The sequence below is a fragment of the Balearica regulorum genome, chromosome 3 (assembly GCF_011004875.1).
Source record: "Balearica regulorum gibbericeps isolate bBalReg1 chromosome 3, bBalReg1.pri, whole genome shotgun sequence".
Taxonomy (NCBI): Eukaryota; Metazoa; Chordata; class Aves; order Gruiformes; family Gruidae; genus Balearica; species Balearica regulorum.
In genome coordinates, this window is record NC_046186.1 from 10,598,730 (window position 1) to 10,617,741 (window position 19,012).

Consider the following 19,012-nt stretch of genomic DNA (forward strand, 5'->3'; position numbering starts at 1 on the left):
AGGTGTGGATAAGCATGAATGACAGAAAGGGAAGGAAACCCCCAATACGTGCATTTTGGGCTCTTGCTCCCGCCTTTCTCTAGCGGGCGACGGACACCGGCCCTCGCTCAGCGCATCGCCTGGGGCTGAGGCGGCCCCACCGGCCACCGCTCCGGCGGGAATGGCCGCCTTGTCGCCGCAGGGGCCACACCGCGAAGGGCCGTCCCCTGCCTCAGGGCGGTCGCACGGCCGCAGCCCTCACGGTGCCGGGCGGAGGAGGCGGAGCGGGGCTGCCCTCAGCCCACCCCGCGCGGCCCAGGCGGAAGGAGCAGCCCAGCCGCGCCCGCCCCCTCCCGCCGCCGCCCTGCGCGGCCTCGCTGGCTGCTTCCGCCCGGCTTCGGTAGACGTTGCTGGCGCCGGCCGCTACTTCGCCTCTATGCTGGGTGTCGGGGAGCCCGCGACGGGGGAAGGTACGTGCCTCAGTGGCGCGGCGGTCTCTCCGCTTCTCGCGGCCTCGGGGCACCGTGTGGGGCGGGGGGCATTGCGGAGGGGCTGCGCCGCCGCCGGGGGCGGGCGGTGGGTCGGGGCGGCGGGGCTGGCCGGGCCCCTCGTGGGCTGCCGGCCGGGCCCTTCCCTCCCTTGCCTTGCCTTGCCTTGCCTTGCCTTGCCTGGCGGGCGGTGTCAGGTCTGGGAGTCGCGAAGCGAGCGGCCGTGCGCCTAGGGCCTGGCTGAGCCAGGTGCCGGGCACCTACCGCTGCTCCGTGTGCTGCGGCGGCCGGTGAGCCGCGGGGCCGAGCCGGTGCCTCGCTGAGCGGGGAAGGGTCCCCTGGCCCTTTTGTAACGGCCAAGCAGAAGTCAGGTCAGTGCACTCGTCTCCCGCTGAATAATGTTGGCGATTCCCAGGCGTAAGGTTAGGGATGGAATAACCCAACCCGGGCGTTAAGCAATGCTTCGTACCTGCTCCCTTGACTTGTTTTTCCTTAGATTGGGAGGAGACTTCAAGAAGCAAGTCCTAAGCAGTGTCTCCTTTTCCAGACAATAACTGCGGTGAAGCTACTTGTAGTGTTTATTCTGTATGTCAGTACTTGCGCCGTGAAACATCACTTGCAGCTGACTGGTGCTCATTATCTAAGCAGCAAGTTATAAAAGGGTAGGAAGAAAAAGTCCATGGCCTGAAGGGCCTATAAATGAGGAAAACAAGATTATGAATGCTTAAAAGTGAGATGAGATTTGTAAGTGGAAAAAAAGTGTCGTTTAATAGAGGAACTAATTGGTTTGGAAAAGCAGAGAGTCTAGCAGGTGTGCGCATCCTTCTTCAGGAACCCTCCTCTGTCAGGTTTGTTCTTAGTGCTGGTCCCAGAGCATCATCATTGTTAGTAAACACAGGCTTGAAGGCAGCTGCTGCAAAAGAGAAGAAATGACTGTGCCAGACAGGAGGTGAGCAGCAGGTTAAAGCAGCAGCGTAAACAGCGATATGGTAGAAGAAATTATGATAACAAAGCACTGTCAAGGCATGACAGTTGTTGAGGGCTTTCATACTGGTAGCTTTTTTGTTGTGTTTGCAAAAATGATGAAACAGCTTCTTTTCTTGCCACTTAAGTGTAATATTAAAGCCTTATTACCAGAAGACTTGAATGATGCAGACCCTTATTTTTTAAGGTGCAGTGTACTCCCGGCCCTCTGGGACTTTATGATATCTAATTAAGGCCTGAGAGTCCATCTGCATGGACCGGTTGCAGAATCTGGATATGAATCTGTATTTTGTCTGTCCAGGAAACTAGAAGCCTTCAATTATTAATTAGGATTATTACAGTTGCCTATTTTCTTGTGGCGCTTGCTTATGATGTCAGTGAGAGAAGTGGTCACATGTTTACAAAACTGGGTAAGCGACAGCGCTAACATTTAGTATTTTCCATCATGGAATTACTACAAGGATTGTATAAAAACACTTGAAGTCAGTGATTTTTCAAGGATCTTTGACAGTACCCTGAGCAGATGCTTGTGAAAGAGGCAAGCATATATGATTCTTCTTTACCTAGACCCACTCTGTAAGTAGCCACTCAGCCTGCAACAAAGTGCAGCCAAGGAACTTTCTGGAACAGGTGTACTGAGGGCTTAAAGTTCCACAGTGGATTTCTTCTCCATCAACTCATCCTTGCCTTGGGCCTCTGTGGAGCTCTGCTGTTCGCAACATCCAGCCTCAAGTTCTGTGGGTCAGATACCCGCTACCTCAGGAGGTGCCTCTGTTGGTTTTGAACATGCTTTCTGCTACTTCTCTTTGGTATTTTCTACTTTTTAAATTAGAAGAGACAGTGATGGATTATCACTCATTTCTCTGCTTAATGTGATTCACAAAGGCAATTACAATAAATTGTGTGTGGGTAATGGTAAAACTAAATATCCAATATGACTGCCAAACCAAAGAACTTACCAGTAAATTTGACAAGATTTACTCTAAAGCTTCCTAATAGCACTGGTCTTATTGTTGTTGGTTTTTTTGTTTTGGTTTTTTTTTTTTTATATTGATAGCTTTGCTTTCCTTTAAATTACATTTTTTCTATTACTGTGATTTATTATCATGCAGGCACCTTGTCTGGAAAACGGGGTGGTCCCCATTTTGAATAACGTCTAGGTTATATTTACTGAGTATTAGGAGTAGAATGTCCATGTTTAAGCTTTAGTGGTGTGCATGCATTTGTACGGACAACATGCATGCAGGATATGAAGGACAGGTAGGTTTTGCTTGTTTAAATAGGACATACTCTTATTAGTGGTATAACTGTTTTTTCTGCTCTTGACAAACCACTGTGTAATACTGTGAATTTTCAGTAAAGTGCTTGACTAAATTTGACTGCAGGTTACACTTTGCATGATAATAGTTAGATGTCCAGTAAGGTTTGCAAACAGGTTACACTGGGGGAAGTCAGTCATTCTGATAAAAGAATATTCATAATAGGAAACAAATGTGTAATATGAAAGGTTTTAACAGAATCTTAATCTTGAAACAAATCTGGAATTTCACACCAAAATACTAGCCTGAGTACATTGTCTATTAGGAAAATGAATGAGAGAACTGTTTATTTACCTATGTAGGATTGTACAACCACCTAATGCAGCTGTGCAGTGTGTGGTAAGTGCCTTGTTGCCATATGTTGGGTAATCCTGATGTGCCAGAACAATGTCTAACTGGAGATGGTACAGCCCCAAGCATGGCAGGATTTTTTTTTCCTCAGTATCCTCGTTTCTTCCTCCTGCTGCCAGTACCTGTGCTGTTCTTTTGGTTCTCTCCTTTTTCTGTCTCGTCTCCTGCTTCTGTTTAGATCCTGTTCCTATTGTCCTTTATTTAGACAGGTTCTTTACGCAAATTTCTTGTTGTTTGGTTTTTTTTTTTTTTTTTTGAAGTAACTTATAGAACCTTTTTTGTGGAAATCTGACCCCCCAAATTTTGTCTCAAAAGAAATTGTAGCACTAACTGGAAATGAGTATCACATGATAACTGGATTATTATTTGCACCTGGGATGAACACAGGCGTTGTTTATGTATGTATTTGTAGGTAGTTATGTGTTGTCAGGGTTTGGCAGGATTATTTTGATGGGAGGAGCTGGGTCCCTGTGCAAAATAGTGATACTTCAAGGAATGCCCTCGTTATAGGAAGAAGCTAGAGGTGTTTCCAGCATGGTGCAGGCCTTCCTACAGCACTGCTTCTGGCAGAAACTTCGTGGCTACCACACCACTTTGTCCAGCCTGACTGTTCAACTCCCTGTCCTATCCACCTGATCAGCAGAATGAGGAACATCGCCATTGCTTGGACTCCGGGCCTCATATTAATCACATAGACAATCATATTACTGTAGTGACTCAGAAGGGGATCTAATGCTGTCTGGTATTATTCTTTGTAGTCTCTTGTTTATGTCTCTTGTTCATTGATTCTGCTGTTTGATTTCCCTTGTCCTCTGCACAGAGCTGCGTACAGCCTATTTGTTTTCAGGTCTCTGCTCACAGCGCCTTCCTAGCCTGTTTAGGTTAGTAAATGAGTATCAGAATGTACAGCTGCTGCAGTAAACATAAGAAGGAGGTGGTAAGCAGCAAACAGGTTGAGAGATTACTGGAGAATGCTGTTGTGACTAGGAAGTTGGTCCACTGTAAGCAGACTTTCTTTTGTGTCCTTGTTAGAGAGCCAGAATACCATCAGTAGCCAGGGAGCTGAGTTGAAGGTGAGATAAAGAGTTGATGTAACAACATATGCAAGATGAAATAATAAAACAGGAAGAAAAAAAGAAAAAGTATTTTGAATTCAGAGCATATGTTAGGCTAAGCGAGAAAAACTAACGTGGAAATATGGAAGAAACGTATAGAAAAAAGGGATAGCTCCATAGGGAGATTCATGCTGAACAGTACAGTGAAGGATGGCAGAAGCCAAATCAAGGACCGTGTGATGCTAATTGGATTGGTGTGCATGTGTTTTGCTTTGATATCTGCTTCTTGCTAGTATTCATTATGCTCTTTGACCTTTGCCTTACTTAACAAGAATAAAGAAAGAACAGTGCTCTCCATTGAGTAATGAACCTTATTCTGATAGGACATGGAAAAGGAGTTATTTAACATAAAATGAAATAGCAATTGCTTTTTACTGCTTTTGCCTGTCATTACTGCTGCTGAAAGATGGAAGTTTCTTGAAATGCTTAACTGCTGGGTGCTGTAGTTTAAATGCATATATAATTACCATGACTTTAAATTCTTCAATTTTTGTGTTCACTGAATGTTGTCCAAATTACCTGTATGACTTAAACAGATGTCCAACAGAAATGTCAAGCTTGTAGTTTTTTTGATGTAGGAGAAAAAATAAGAGTATAGAACATACAGTTGCAGAGCTAAATAGTTTTTTTTCTTTTGAAAAGGTGAAAAGTTTTTTTTTTCCCTAGAGATAGCAGAAATCAAATGGCAAAGAAGCATCAACTTTGTTTAGTGAGCAAGCATTTTTTCCAAACCCTTTTACCACAAGCAAACCTATTTGTATGTGCGTGTTTTCTATCTCTCGTTTTCAATTTCTTCTTGTGCACGTGTCCTTGATTATCTGTTCTTTCACTTTTTTTGCAGTGTATTCTGCTATTTTTCTCTCTCCTGTTGAAGAAATATTCTGTGAAAGGCCATGTCAACTCTTCTCCCACAAAATTCACGTACCTGTTCAATTTTGAATGTTCTCTGTTTTGGTTAATATGTGCTGAAGGTTGAAGGCCACTAATGTTTCTTTTCTCTGCATCCAGAAAGCAGCGTGATAGGTTCTTGTTCATGAAGTATAACATTCCCACCTCTAACTTAGAAAGATTTTAACCCAGTCTGTAATCATGGCGTTACACTTCAGTTTTGCCCAGTGGCTTCCAAAATACTGATGTTCAACATAATCCACATTAAAATAAACAATTAAACAAATTGCATACTTTGCACACTTTACTGTATTTCTGAGAATTTTCTCATGCTATCCATTCCAAACTGATTTATTTCTCTTTGATTTTCTAATACAGAATTTTTGCTTTTTGCTTGGTTTTCCTGCAGGCAGCTGGGAAAGTTCTTTACAAGACTCTCTTGACATGAGTCTGCTGTTTCTGTGAAATTTGCTGGTCAGAAGAGACCTGGCATAGTTTTTTTCCCTGGAAACCTTGTTTACCATGAAGACATTGTACTTCAGCAGCGGTTTTTTATATTCTTTCACATGGAAACTCTCTCTTTACTTGACTGAGGTTTTGCTAACATTACAGTCTAATCTCAGAACATACACTGCATTAGTGTAGTGACAGGACAAGGGGTAATGGGTTTAAGCTGAAGAAGGGTCAGTTTAGATTAGATGTTAGAAAGAAATTCTTTACTATTAGAGTAGTGAGGTACTGGAACGGGTTGCACAGAGAAGTTGTGGATGCCCCATCCCTGGAAGTGTTTAAGACCAGGTTGGATGGGGCTTTGGGCAACGTGGTCTAGTGGAGGGTGTCCCTGCCCATGGCAGGGAGGTTGGAACTAGATGATCTTTAAGGTCCCTTCCAACCCAAAACATTCTATGATTCTATTATATATTTAAAGTATATTTATTATACACACCTGTTATTCATGCCCACCATCTCCTGTTTATTCCTTTGTGAGATTTTGGTTTTAAACTCCCCAAGATTTTCCTCTGCATCCAATATTTTAGTGCAGTATTTGGAGGGAAGGCTGTTGTTGAAAGTTACCTCATTTGTCCAGTAGATCTCAATACTATGCAAATGAACAACTTTTTCTTCCTTTGGAACTAAAAAGTGTCCAAAAATCCCACTTTCTGTTCTGGAAAATACCCTATATTACACCAAATTATACCATCCCATTTGTTTTCATGCAAATGAAACCATCATTACTTCCTTGAGTGTGTTTGTTTCTTTAAGCAACAAATGTCTTGCTCATTTCTTTTTAGGTCATCAGCATTATTAGCTTTATCATCAGGCTTGCATATTAACTGAGAAATGGAGGAGTTGCTAGGAGTATAGCTACCACTTTCTTGTAATCTGTGGGATTCCCACCTTAATTATGCTTTGAGGTTCCTTTAAGAAAAACCAAAACAAACTCACGCTCTTTTGGGGTCATTTTCATGTTGGTAGCTCTGAACAGTTCACACACAGTTTGTCATGCTTGAGCTCTTTTGAAAAAGTGAAAGTCACCATGTGGATATGATTAAATAGATTGTATGAATCCTGAGGGGACCCTCAGCCACACCAGGGTCACTTCTCGGGATTTGCTTATGCTTGCTATGAGTCCAGTGCTGCATGTTTCTAACTGAATATTAAAGTTGCAATGGCAGATGGAGGACCTTTTGATCTACGTAGTAACAAGGGACATGGACTCTGCTATTTGAGCACTGGGCAAGCATAACTGGGTTTTTGAGACCTTTGTTAAAGGAGCGTCAGCACAAACAAAAATTGAGGTCTGTGATTGCCAAAGGAGAGAAAGAGACCAGACATAAAACTTAGTGTCTTGTTGCCAGAACTGCAATGAAACATCAAGTCCCTTGCCGACTACGTTCTGTGCTGTAGACCAAAAGTTGATGCTTTCAAGCTTGTGACTGCTTTCATAAGGGTTGCCATTGACCCTGATTCCCTTGGAAGTCTTTCATTTTCTGTTTCATCTTCTTGAGTTGTGTGGGAATCAAGACCAAGAGTGCTGTAATCATTCTGTTATGATAATTAACAAGACTTGTTTTTTTGTAGTCATTAGTACATGCTGAACTTGTAAAAGCCAAAACTCTCAGTGAGATGTAAAGATTGGTTAAAAGTAATGGTGGGCCTTCCTAATCTTCCCAGGGTTTTGACCACCCTCTCTGTTGAATATTTTTGTATCAGACCAATGTAGGTGTGTATCATTTTGGGATCTGAAAATGTGTTCTGATTTCTTGATTCCTTACCCCCAAAACTCTTTCAAATTGTTCATACCAGAACAAAGCACCTTGTTGGAACAAGGTTGGTGGGGGATCCATCTATTTCTGATTTGAATCCACAAAATCTGGATGTTTCCAAACTAACACTTTCTTGATTTGTGAGTCCTACATTGCTTTACTGAAAAGTTGTCTCAGTAACTGGTTTTATAATGTTTGGCACTGACAAGGGACCACTCGTCCAGTACAAAATTGATACCCAGAAGTTATTTTCCCTGCTTCCCTTCCACCAGGACAGTACGTATTTTCTTGATGCAAGGTTATTAGTGGTAATGAAATCCAAATTTTGTGATGATACTGTAGGTCCAGTTCTTAAAACTGGGTTTCTCCCTACATAGGTTTATGCACAGTCTCCTGTATGGTGTGTCTGTACAAGGTTCAGAAATGAAAACTGATTCCAGTTTTCATTCTGCACTTTAGCTTTTTATCATTACAGCTCTGAGCATGAGTAAGCTGTACCCCATTTCCACGCATTTCACAGATATTTTTACAGTCATCAGTGAAACTTTCCTAGCTGATTTACTGCTTAAGGGAGAGGTATGGCCAGAATGACACTGGAACAAAGCAAATGGAAGACATCAGTTTGCGAGGTCACTTAGCAATTCTTGAAAATAAGGCCACTGAGTTACTTCATTTGTTTTAGATAAAACCAGCCTGCTGCTCTGAACTTTCTTAGGTAGAGATGTTTGGGGTTTATTGGGCTATTTCATACAACTGCATTGCTTTGTTTGACGTGTCCACAGCATTAACTTTTTAGCTGTGCTCATTTTTACAAATAGCACCTAACAGGTTTATGTACTGATTCAGAACTAGTATGAAAGGGACTAGCAGGTCCTTGCAATCATATGACTTTGGCAGAGAATTGTACTGTAAAATACAATGAAGTAATGTTTTGGTTTATGTGCTACTGGATGCTGCTGTTGCTTATACAGAATTGGTCAAGATTTGTGACTGATATCACAACATCTTGCAATGCCTTTAGCCTATGTTTGCTGGTTTTCTGTAGAAAATCTGGCATCCGCTCTTTGTCTGTAGTTTGTCCAAAGAAATCCTTGACTGAGATCTGGGCATCCTGTGTTCCCTTCCTCCTCCCCTTGTTCATCTTTGGAGGTTTTCTACCAGGTCGCTCAGTCTGTCCTTTCTGCTTCTAGTTCTTAGCTACAAGCATGTTAGATCCTGTGTGCAAATCAAGGAGCTTATGTCAGGTCTGGATGATTCTCTTCTGGGAATAATGTTGCAGAAATTGTTAGAGCCTTAGCATAGCAGGCAGCTGAAGGAATCTCACTTTCTATTTTTCCAGTTATTCTTTTGCGTTGTGATATTGAATTCAGTTACATAAGCTCACCAGTTAGAGCAGTGTTTCTATTTTATTTAAGCGGGTACAGCTAATCCATGGAATACATATACTTCAGTTTCCTATGTTTTTTGGGAGGCTGATGTATTTCAGATTCCTTTTCCGTGACCTATATACTTAGTTATTGTAATTTACTGTATTCATGAAGCCCTCTGCATTTGTTAAGGTATTAGAAAAATTGGCTGAGACCCTTGTTGCACCTCACCCTTTATCTTTTTTTCTGGTGTTTTAAAGCCCTAAGAATTGTAAACTGTTGATTTATAGAAAACTCTGGAGAAAATTTAGTCCATCCTTCTGTTCAGACCAAAATTACTGTTTTGTCCAGCTGACTCTTAAAAACCTCCAACAAAAGAGGTTCCGCTGCCTTCCTAGCAATCTTCTATTGCCTTCCCAGGAAAAAAATTATTTTTTTGTAATGTCTTAAACTGTCAACACACAACTTGTGGCTGTTGCCTCTTGTTTTACCATCTGCCACTGCAAAGAAAAAAGTTGGCGATGCTATCTTTGTAGGTCTCTTTCAAATAGCTCTAGGCTGCTATTTGATTACAGCTTATCCTCATCTTGGAAGACTCAAAAAGCACAGTTCCTAAAGCTTTTCCTTAGAGGTCATGTGCTGTAGGCTGCTTACCCTCTGGGTAGTCATCTGCTTGACCCTCCCAAGTTTTCCTTCTTAACCTGGTGGGGTGAACCAAACTGGGGTCAGTATTGCAGATATGTCCTCACTACTACAGAGGGACTGTTTACAAGGGCAAGTAGTCGCAGGACAAGCTGAAGGAGGGTAGATTTAGATTAGATACTAGGAAGAAATTATTTGCAATGAGGGTGGTGATGCACTGGAACATGTTACCCAGAGGAGTTGTGGATGCCCCCTGCCTGGAAGTGTCCAAGGCCAGGTTGGATGGGGCTTTGGGCAACCTGGTCTAGTGGAGGGTGTCCCCTCGGGGGGGTAGACGTGAGACTAGATGGATGATCTTTAAGGCCCCTTCCAACCCAAACCATTCTATGATTCTGTGATACTGTTCCATAGCACTATGGAACAGTGTTCTCTCTAAACACTAGCCATGCTTCTTTAATTTGTCTGATAGATGGTTTGCCTTACTGTGTTGAGAGTGCATTGTTGTCTTTCAGTTTGGCATCCGTCATGACAAACATCTCTTGTTCAGCAGGGCTGCTGCTCAGCCAAGTACTTCTGAGCTGCTTCTGAAGCATGGTGTTCTGCTCCAGGCGCAGATCTTTGTGCTTTACACTGGTGAGCGTCATAAGGGATTTGTTGGCCCAGTCCTTAAAGTTCTCAAGGAAACAACCCTCTGAATTGAAGCTCTGCTGTGGCTGTATCCACCATCCCAGGTGATTTAACATTGTTTGCATTTTGTCTCATCATCCAGGTTTCTCATGAAAATGTTGAGCTTTATAGGCTCCAGTATTGACCCAGGATTACTTAACCTGTTTGACATTCAGCCGACAGCCAGTAGTTGACTATCTTTTAAGCTTGTTCAGTTAGTTTTCAAACTACGCGAGTCAGTTCATTCAGCCTGTGTTTCCTCAGCCTGAAAAGGAGAATGCAGTGGGAGATGGTACCAAAGTCTTAATAAGGCAATGTGCATTACATCTATGTCTTTCATTCTTGTAGCCAGGTATTTTATCATTGAAGGCAATCACATTGCTTGAGCATGATTTACCATTGGGAAATTGATTTCCTGTTCTGGATTGATGTCTTTTCCTTTATGTGATTAGAAGAATACATGCTGCCCTGATTTTTCTGAGGACTTAGCTGAGCCAGGTCAGCCTATAGTGCCTTGAGTGCTCCTTCTTATCTTTCTTGATTGAAAATGGCTATGATTTCAGATTTATTTCTTTTTCTGGCTTCCTCCCCTCTCCAGCCATCAAGAGCTACCTTGATTTACCATGATTCTTTGATAAGCAGCAGCCTTGTAATTGCATCAGTCAATTCTTTTGGCACTTTCAGGTGTATCTAGTCCAGTCTCATGACTTTACATACATCCAATTTCTGTAGGTTATTCCTAAGCTGTAGTCCAGCTCCTTTCTCAAAAAGGGCAAAGTAGGTCAGGTTGCTGAAAGCATTGTCCACTCAAGCATTGAATATCACCAAGGTTGGAGATTCCACAGCCTCTCTGGGCAATTTCTTCCATTATTTAATAATCCTCATTGTGTACGCGTGTGACCTCTTTTGTCATTGAAATTTCCTTTGTTGCAACTTTTGACTGTTGGTTGTACATCACATGCATGTCCATCACCTTTGGACATACATCACGTTTTTCAGCATCCATATAATCCAATTGACTACCTCCAATATGTTGATGTCTTGCTTGTACTGAGGAGTCCAAAACTGGGCACAGTACTCCAGGTGCAGTCTCTCCAATGCCAAGCAGAAGATGATAATCACATCCCTCAACTTGCTGGCTACTCCTACTAATGTAGCCTTGTATATTCTTGGCCTTCACAGTTGTAAGGGCACACTACTGACTCATTTTCAACTTGTTATCCACTAGTGTCTGTTTTGCAAAGCCACGTCCTAGCCTTTGAGCCCCCAGCCTGTGTTGTTGCATTGAGTTACTGAACTCTTAAGTGCAGGACTTTCCATTTGCCCTTGGATTTCACGTGGTTCTCATTTTTATGGCCTATCAAGGTCCATTCGGATAGTGGTCCTGCCCTTCAGTGTTTCAGTTGGTATGTCTCCTTCCCCCTCTTAATCTGGTATTATGCACAAACCTGCGCTAAGAGTGCATACTGTCCCATCATCCAGGTATTTAATGAAGACATTGAACAGTATTGGCCCAGTATTGATCCTTGAAGAACGCTGCTGGTTGGGTAACGCGTTTTTTGTGTGTTGTGGTTTGTTTTTTTATTAATGTTTTTCTTCCTTCTTATTTTTTTCCCAAGAGCACCTTATAGTCCACATCGTCAATGTCTCACCAGCTTAGCTATAAGAGTACTATGGGAGACAGTGTAGAAAGCCTTGCTCAAGTTAAACTAAATAGCATCTAGTGTTCTACTCTCACCCACTGAGCCATTCATTTCATCACAGAAAGCAAAGAGGTTATTTGAGCACAATGTGCCGTCACTAAGTCCGTGCAGGGTGTGCTCCCAGTTGCTTTCATGTGCTTGGGTACAACTTTTTGGGGGAATTTTCTTTGATAGCATTCTGAGAACTGAGATGAGGCTGACTGGCCTATAGCTCCCTGCACGCTCTGTCTTGAACATGTACGTGGTGGTTTCTTTTTTGCAGTTTTCAGGCACTTCCCCCAGTCATCATGACATACCAAAAAAGGATAGAGTGTGGCCTCTTGGTAACCCTGGCCATGGGCACCTTGGGATGTATTCCTTATAGCTTTGTGGAATCTCATATGTCAAATCTGTTTCAGTGGTCCTTTCTCCTTTACTTTGGTTCCACCACTGTTGTATGCAACTTCTCTTTGCCCTTGTGATAACTACTGCATGTCTTGCTTCAGCATCATTCTTCAGATCAGGTACACCAACCTGTTTGTCCTGCCTTGTGATTGGATAGTTTATAGGCCAAATCTCGATCTACTTACTCTGGTTACATTACGCAGTGCTAGACTGAGTTTGTGAGAACTCTTTGATTAAACACTGTTTTGGATGCAGATCGCAAATTTTGTTATTCCCAAGTTATCTTTCAAATAAAATGTCAAGTCCAAGTAATAGTGTAGGATGGAGCAGTTAATATGCTATCAGGACAGTTGCATAAATAATTAAGCACAATGTGTCCAAAATAAACTTAGTTTTACTATCAGCATTTTACTTTGGAGTCAGTTGAACCAAAGATGAATATGAAGAAACTTAGTCATATGGCAGAAGTAATCTGTTCCTTATAGATAACTCTGTTTCCAAATATTCCTCTCTGAAACGGTGACAGTAGGTGTAGTTCAGATCAGTAGTAAGGCACCTAAATCTATGTGTTGGTTTGTAAGTGTATGTGTAAGTTCTTTGCTAACTAGGGTATGATTTGTCTCATCCTGAGGTGGAAACCTAGTGGGTAGTCCCATGGTTGTTCCCTAATCAGTCCATCTACTGACGCCTAGATCTTTGTATCCTGTAATAGGAGTTTGCTTTCAGGTAGACACCTACGTTAAGGGTGTGTTAGTCTAGTGCTAAAGCCCTGCCCTGTAAGTCAAAGCCCATGTTTATGTAATCTAGCAGAAGCTTTGTTACCGGATTAAATACTGTTGACAGAAGCTGCCTTTCTTGTAATATTTTTCCACATACATTTAGAGAGTTTATGGGCAGGGGCTGGAGAAAAGAAAGAATATATTACATGGAAGAAATAGGGTGTGATTTCCTACATGGTTGCATCTCTTTCTCTTGCTCTGTTACTCTTCTCTGATAACACATGTGAAACTCCCACCGTTTGTGGTTCTGTCCTCTCCTTAAAAAAGAGGAGCTCTCTTTCTTAGAGCTGTGGCACAAACTGTGCCCTCTCCACCAGCTGACCGAGCTGGTGGAAGTCTCATCTCTTCAGACCTCTGCCCATTAAATGTGTTTGGAAATTGGTAGGCCAGCTTAAGATATTTCTAGGGGAAATGCAGGCAATTCATGGCAAAGATAGATGCCTATAATGGAAATACTGTTCTTCAAAGCTTCATGTGCGAAGAGGGAAGGAGATCCAGAGGTATTTTTGGGTATTACTGATTTCATCTTAAAACAGGCCTGAGTAATATCTTAGGAGTATATCCACTGCCTTTTCTCTGTTTTTCTCTTCAGTCCATTTCTATTACTAAGGGCCATAAAGTTACAAATTAAAAACCCAACAATAAATAAATAAATAAAAATCCCTCAGATATTATGTAGAGTTAGTACTAGTAAACCTTTTGGGATCATCTCAGATAGACAATTTTTCAGAAAACCTTTTCTTCTCTAGTGCTGCCTTGCTTTCAGGTACTGCAACGTTGTGCATATTAGAAATTAGAAGTTAAGGTAAGTTAAAAAGTGGACCAAAGCTACTACAAGAGTCTGTGTGAACCTGAAAAGCCTACCACTCCTGTCCAAAATGTGTTGCTGAGCTTGCTTTCTTCATTGCTTAATTTATGACCTTATTTTGCAAATGCTACTTGTGAATAGGAAGTTGTCAGTGGAATTTCCATTTGGAATTGTTCAGTGAAATCAGTTCAAAGTGAAACTTTACAACTGATTTTATTTGTTTATGATCAGAAACTTTGTATAAAACCTAATTTCTTGGGTAAGGACTTGTAACTTTTGTTTTTTGGATTGTAAACACCTCAGAAAAGGGATGACAAGTTAAATGGTTACTTTGGTTGTTGATGTAACTGGCTTTCTCTGTCAGAGCTGCTCTTGACGACTTTCAGCTTTGAATAATGAAGAAATGAAGGCAGGAATAATGCATTGCAAAATATACCTTATTATAGTTTGACAATACTCACTTCAGTTACTGATGTTCCAGTCACTGTAAGTGAAAGATGATAACATGGTGAATAATGAGGTGATTAAGATGTCTCCTTTGGCATTAGGTGAACTTTTTGGGGAGGTGAAGTAGAGAGGTAGTGGAAAAAAAGCTTCATCCAGAGAATTGTGCTGTAATTGAAAGTATTAAACAACACTTCTCCTTTCCTTCCAGAATTATACTAGATTTTTTCAATGTATGTCTTGTTAGTTCAAAATAAAGCATTATCTGCCTCTTCAGCATTGCTTGTTGTTTTAACTTCATGTGACAGCTTCATTCAGATCTGTTCCTTTCAAGTTGTGTAGCGCTGAGAATTTTCCAGTGACTATTTGTGAAGGTAGTGACCCCCACTTCATGGTCCTGCAAACTTTGTAGACCTTAGACTTTAGTTTACATGCCTAAAACTTCACAAACTGATTAGGAAATAAAATTTGGATCCTTGTACTCAGAAATAAATGGTCCTTTTCACTAAACAAAAACATTGGAAAGGCCTAATGTTGTTCTTAACTAGATGCTTTTGATGTTTTAAAGATCATGGTGGCATACAACAATATCCAGTTTTATTGTAATGTTGTTTTTTTGCTGATTCTTATTTGATCATATTCTCATTTTATTTGAATTATCCAAATTTCATGTGCTGATGGATTGGTGCTAAGTTATGCACAAAATAGTGGCTTTTGAACTCAGGAAAGATCATCTTCTCAAATAACATTAAAGGTGGTTTCACTTTTGTCTGTTAATTTCAAGATGAGGCTTATTAAAAAATTTCCCTGCATTGGCTGCATGCAAAGTCCTCGAGAGTTGATTTTAAGAATTGTTGGCCTATAATCTTTGGATTTTTTGCTTACTATCTCATTACACTTTTTGGTTTTGCATAATATAGTCAAATTTCAGGGTGTACTAGGTAGAGACAGAAAAGACTAATCTTTTAGATTAGTCATTAGACTTAATGTTTTTTATCCTTTGTGTGTGACTTGAATTCGAGTTTAATTACATTGGAAAGAATTAGGTTGGTCTGCCTTTTTCATTATAGATGGTCATGTATTGGATAAAGAATGCATAGTCATTCCTGTAATAATTTAACCAAGTTGTTCAACTCTGTTTAAGCCAGACCTGTTGCTTCAGAAGCCTGAAATATGCTTCTTATAAGATTGGAAACATTTTGTAGAGCTTAAATAGTCCTTGAAGCTGATGCAAACAGCTTTGTGGACTTAGCAAGCACTGATCTCTGTTCCAAGTGATGCACGTGTGGGATCATGCTCAAACCAGGGCAGGCTTCTGACTCTTGGTTTGGTGATTGCACCTGTAGTTGCAAATGGTAAATGTGTATTTTGGCAGATGCTTGTGTATGTCGTAGTTCATCTTAATGGCATTTTAATTCATAAGTAGTCACTTGATGAAGTGGCTTATTTACTTAAGGAAAGATATGAGGACCAGTTCTGAAGTGGTGGCCTGTTAGGACATAATGGTTTCTTATGTGGTAAATACATGAACTGATGAATGTGCCTTGTTTATTTGGCAGCATACTGTTTTTATTTCCCATTACTGCATTCAGATAATGAAATAATGTAAGAAAAGTTATAAAGGTGAGCATAAATACTTGCCTTGACTGATCAAATCTTGATTAGCTCTAACCGACAAAGATTCCTTCTTAAGTCCTTTGAAAATTTCTAGAGAAGTAAGATATGCTGCACTTAAAATTAGGAGCCCACCTAGTGCTGGAAGGTGATCTAGTAATTAGAATTTTAACATTCTTTTGGATTTTATTCTGGTTTGTTTTTGTGGGGTTTTATTTGGTGGTTGTTTTTAAGTGATGCTGTGCTCCCATACTCGAGGCACACAGAACTTGCGAAGACATTCATGAAGTAGTTCTGTTTGACAGTTTTTCTTTTGTTTGTCTTGAAATAGGCATCAGCTGAATCTTTTCAGTAGACAGTGTGAATAAGAAATTTAAAATTATTTGCATTTAAGGTAGAATAGATCTTATTGTCCAAGTCATCACCACTTATTTCTGTGACAAAAAACTGAAAGATGTTTTCCCTCATATAGTAGTAACATGTATCAACTTTTATGACCTGTTCAAACAAAAAATACTGAATTTGGGCCTCTGTTTACTAGAGATAGCTGTTTGGGAAGGGTAGGTTTTGGCTTTTTTGCAACTATTCTATGGGAAGGTATAATAGCAAAGAGCCAGCTATGTAAATAATTTTTGATCTATTATAACAGTATCTTATTCTGTCTAACAGCAAACATGAGGTCAGCATCGGAAGAGCCAGTCCCATTACATGAAGAATTTATCTACTGTTGTGGAGCTGCTACCCATGTCTTAAAATGTGGGCCCTGGAAAGACCTCTCAAAGGATGAAAGTAAAAATCTACCCAGGCTCTTATTCATGATTATTCCTGGTAAGAGTCTTTCTTTGTTTAAGTCCAGAAATGCAAGGATTGGAAAGGATATGTTCAATTTCAAAAATCTTCCTAGATAAGTGGTAGAATTTGGCCCATGCATGTGGCCAAAAAATCAATAGTATCACAATGGTGAAATTTCTTTGATACATTTTATTATTGCTGTTATCTATATTTATAGTGGTGCCATAAGGTAAAACTGAGAAGTTAGGATGTCTCATTGATTTAGTCAGTGGCGGTGGTTTACTGACAGCATTGCTTTTTTTCCCATTGCTATCTTTCCATTTATTTATTGCACATTAAAGTGGTACTGCAAAGTCAGCTGTGTGCCAACTGAAAGATGAAAGTTTTTTAAAGGTTTTTTTTATAGTAAATGTTTTTTAACTTAGATTTTTGCACATGAATTTTTATAAGCTTCTTGAACTCAATGAGTATCGTATCTAAATCTGGTCATCTTAAGATGAAAACTCTAAACTTTCTTTTAGCACATGTTAAAATCAATGGAGAAGTCCTAAATTCCTTGAAGTCTGCCAGGAGTTCTGCCACTAGCAAAAGTAGAGCTTGAGCCCACTCGAGTAAATATGTTGTGACTCTTTTACTGCCTTAGAGTTTGCAGACTTCTAACGCTTACTATAGTTGATTTGAATGTTTTGGATACTATTGTTACTTCCCAAAAATTAGTGGTGGGAATAATGACTCTTGTGATTATCCAGATTTTTGGCTTACTGTTTCTGTTAAAGTATACTTTGTTGCTGTCTGTGGGCCAGTGTGTGGCTTGGTCCGTCCTTAGTGGTGAAAGGTTCCATTTTTCAGGATTTTGCAAGGTTTTGGAAGCCCTGTGGAGTATTTTATGTTAGTTTCTTTGGGCACAGTGATTTTATGTCCTTGCCTCCCTGAGTTGAATAGTAGTGTAACTTTTAACCCAGGGACAGTGAAGTTTAAATTCTTAACTGAAAACAAGAAATAAGCCTCCTATGATTACATCTTGCTACTGTTTCATGGGAACAACTTTTTAAACCAGATACTGGATAGTGTAACTTTTTATTAAAAGACTATCTGTATGGATCTAAATCGTCAGACAGTTTTCCAGAGACACACGTGTGACTTGATGTTTTTCAATTACTGTGTTCTTTCAGTTAAGGCATTTCTGGAAGGCTTAATTGAACAGCTAAGTGTTTCTTTTTCCCCCAAGTTCTGAAGATTTCACCTGTCTTCAGGTTGTGATACCCTTGTGTTTGGGTTGGTAGTAGAGCCTGTAACTACTGTAAATCTGTAAAGCTACCTTACATTGATAGAAAGATTTGTAGGGGAAGAACACAAAAGTCACATTAGCATTGAAGGCAAGGTGCCTCTGCAAGGCATGTAGGTTATTCTGCTCGAAATATACTGAGTCACACAGACCTTATGGGCTCTGTACTCATCACAGGAAACTTTTCATGCAAGAAAATATAGTGGCAGGGCTATGTGGAGCTTATTTCCTGCAGAACAGTCTCCTGGAGACTCCTTAATAACATCTTACATTAACTAGATAGGTATCTAGGAATAGACATCAGTGGAATATTCAGAGTGCTTCTGTCATGGTCTGCAAGCTTTTGCAAGCAGCTGATTTATGGTTTTGCTCTTATTTTGGAATTATGTTGGTAACAAACTAGAAGTTCTCTCACTGAGAAAGCAATTAGAAAACACAGCAACCACAATAGCGCTATCTTCATTTTAGATACCCAAATTCAGTAGTGAATCAAGTTACCCAAGCCTCTTGCTGTGGCTGGCAGGGAGCTGACTAGGACCTGGCATAATAATGCAGTTTTGCTTCTCATAAATCAAATGTTTTTTTTCCTACTTGTATATGCCTCATTTTTAGCCTTCAAGGGAAATTCTATCTGCCAACACAAAAATACAGCCTTAAGAGAGATCTGGACATTTGGGTCATCTGGCAACATGTTCATGTACCTAAACAGTTAGGATTAGATAGCATTCCCTTCATGCTTTTGTAACTTTCCGAGTATGAAATGCAGAGGCCTTCTGGAGTCCAGCAATTTTCACACTCAAAAGCCATGTAACCCTAGTTAAGATTCTTTATGGAATGAAATAGAGGGGCAAAAGGATAGCTTGGTACAGGTCAAGGAAAGAAACACCCAGACAAGGACAACTCTCACTCAGAAAGGAAAGTATGCACAGCCAAGTTCCATGATCTGAACAAAGCATGGTTAGTCCTACTGCATGTGGTACATAGTTCTGTATATTAAACTGCTTTGGTACTTCAGATGCCAGTCTTAATGAAATTTATGTATATGATTTTGTTTATATATAGTCAAACTGGGGTTGGTGGGTGCATTATAGAGGAGAAAGATGATAAAATTCTCAGCTTCTGCTGGAACTTAATTGT

At 40.5% G+C, this 19,012-nt stretch overlaps 1 protein-coding gene across 3 annotated transcripts in view; it reads left to right on the plus strand.

Moving 5' to 3' along the window:
- Positions 1 to 265: 265 nt before the first annotated feature.
- Positions 266 to 19,012, plus strand: part of LDAH (lipid droplet associated hydrolase) — a 130,091-nt gene continuing 111,344 nt past the window's right edge. The window contains exons 1-2 of one of the 3 annotated variants that reach the window (XM_075750522.1): positions 266 to 449; positions 16,468 to 16,626. In XM_075750522.1, coding sequence (XP_075606637.1) covers positions 416 to 449; positions 16,468 to 16,626 — 193 coding nt within the window. In that variant the 5' untranslated portion in view covers positions 266 to 415. The remainder of the gene's footprint in view (positions 450 to 16,467; positions 16,627 to 19,012) is intronic. The other 2 variants (XM_075750521.1, XM_075750520.1) reach the window with 2 other exon arrangements.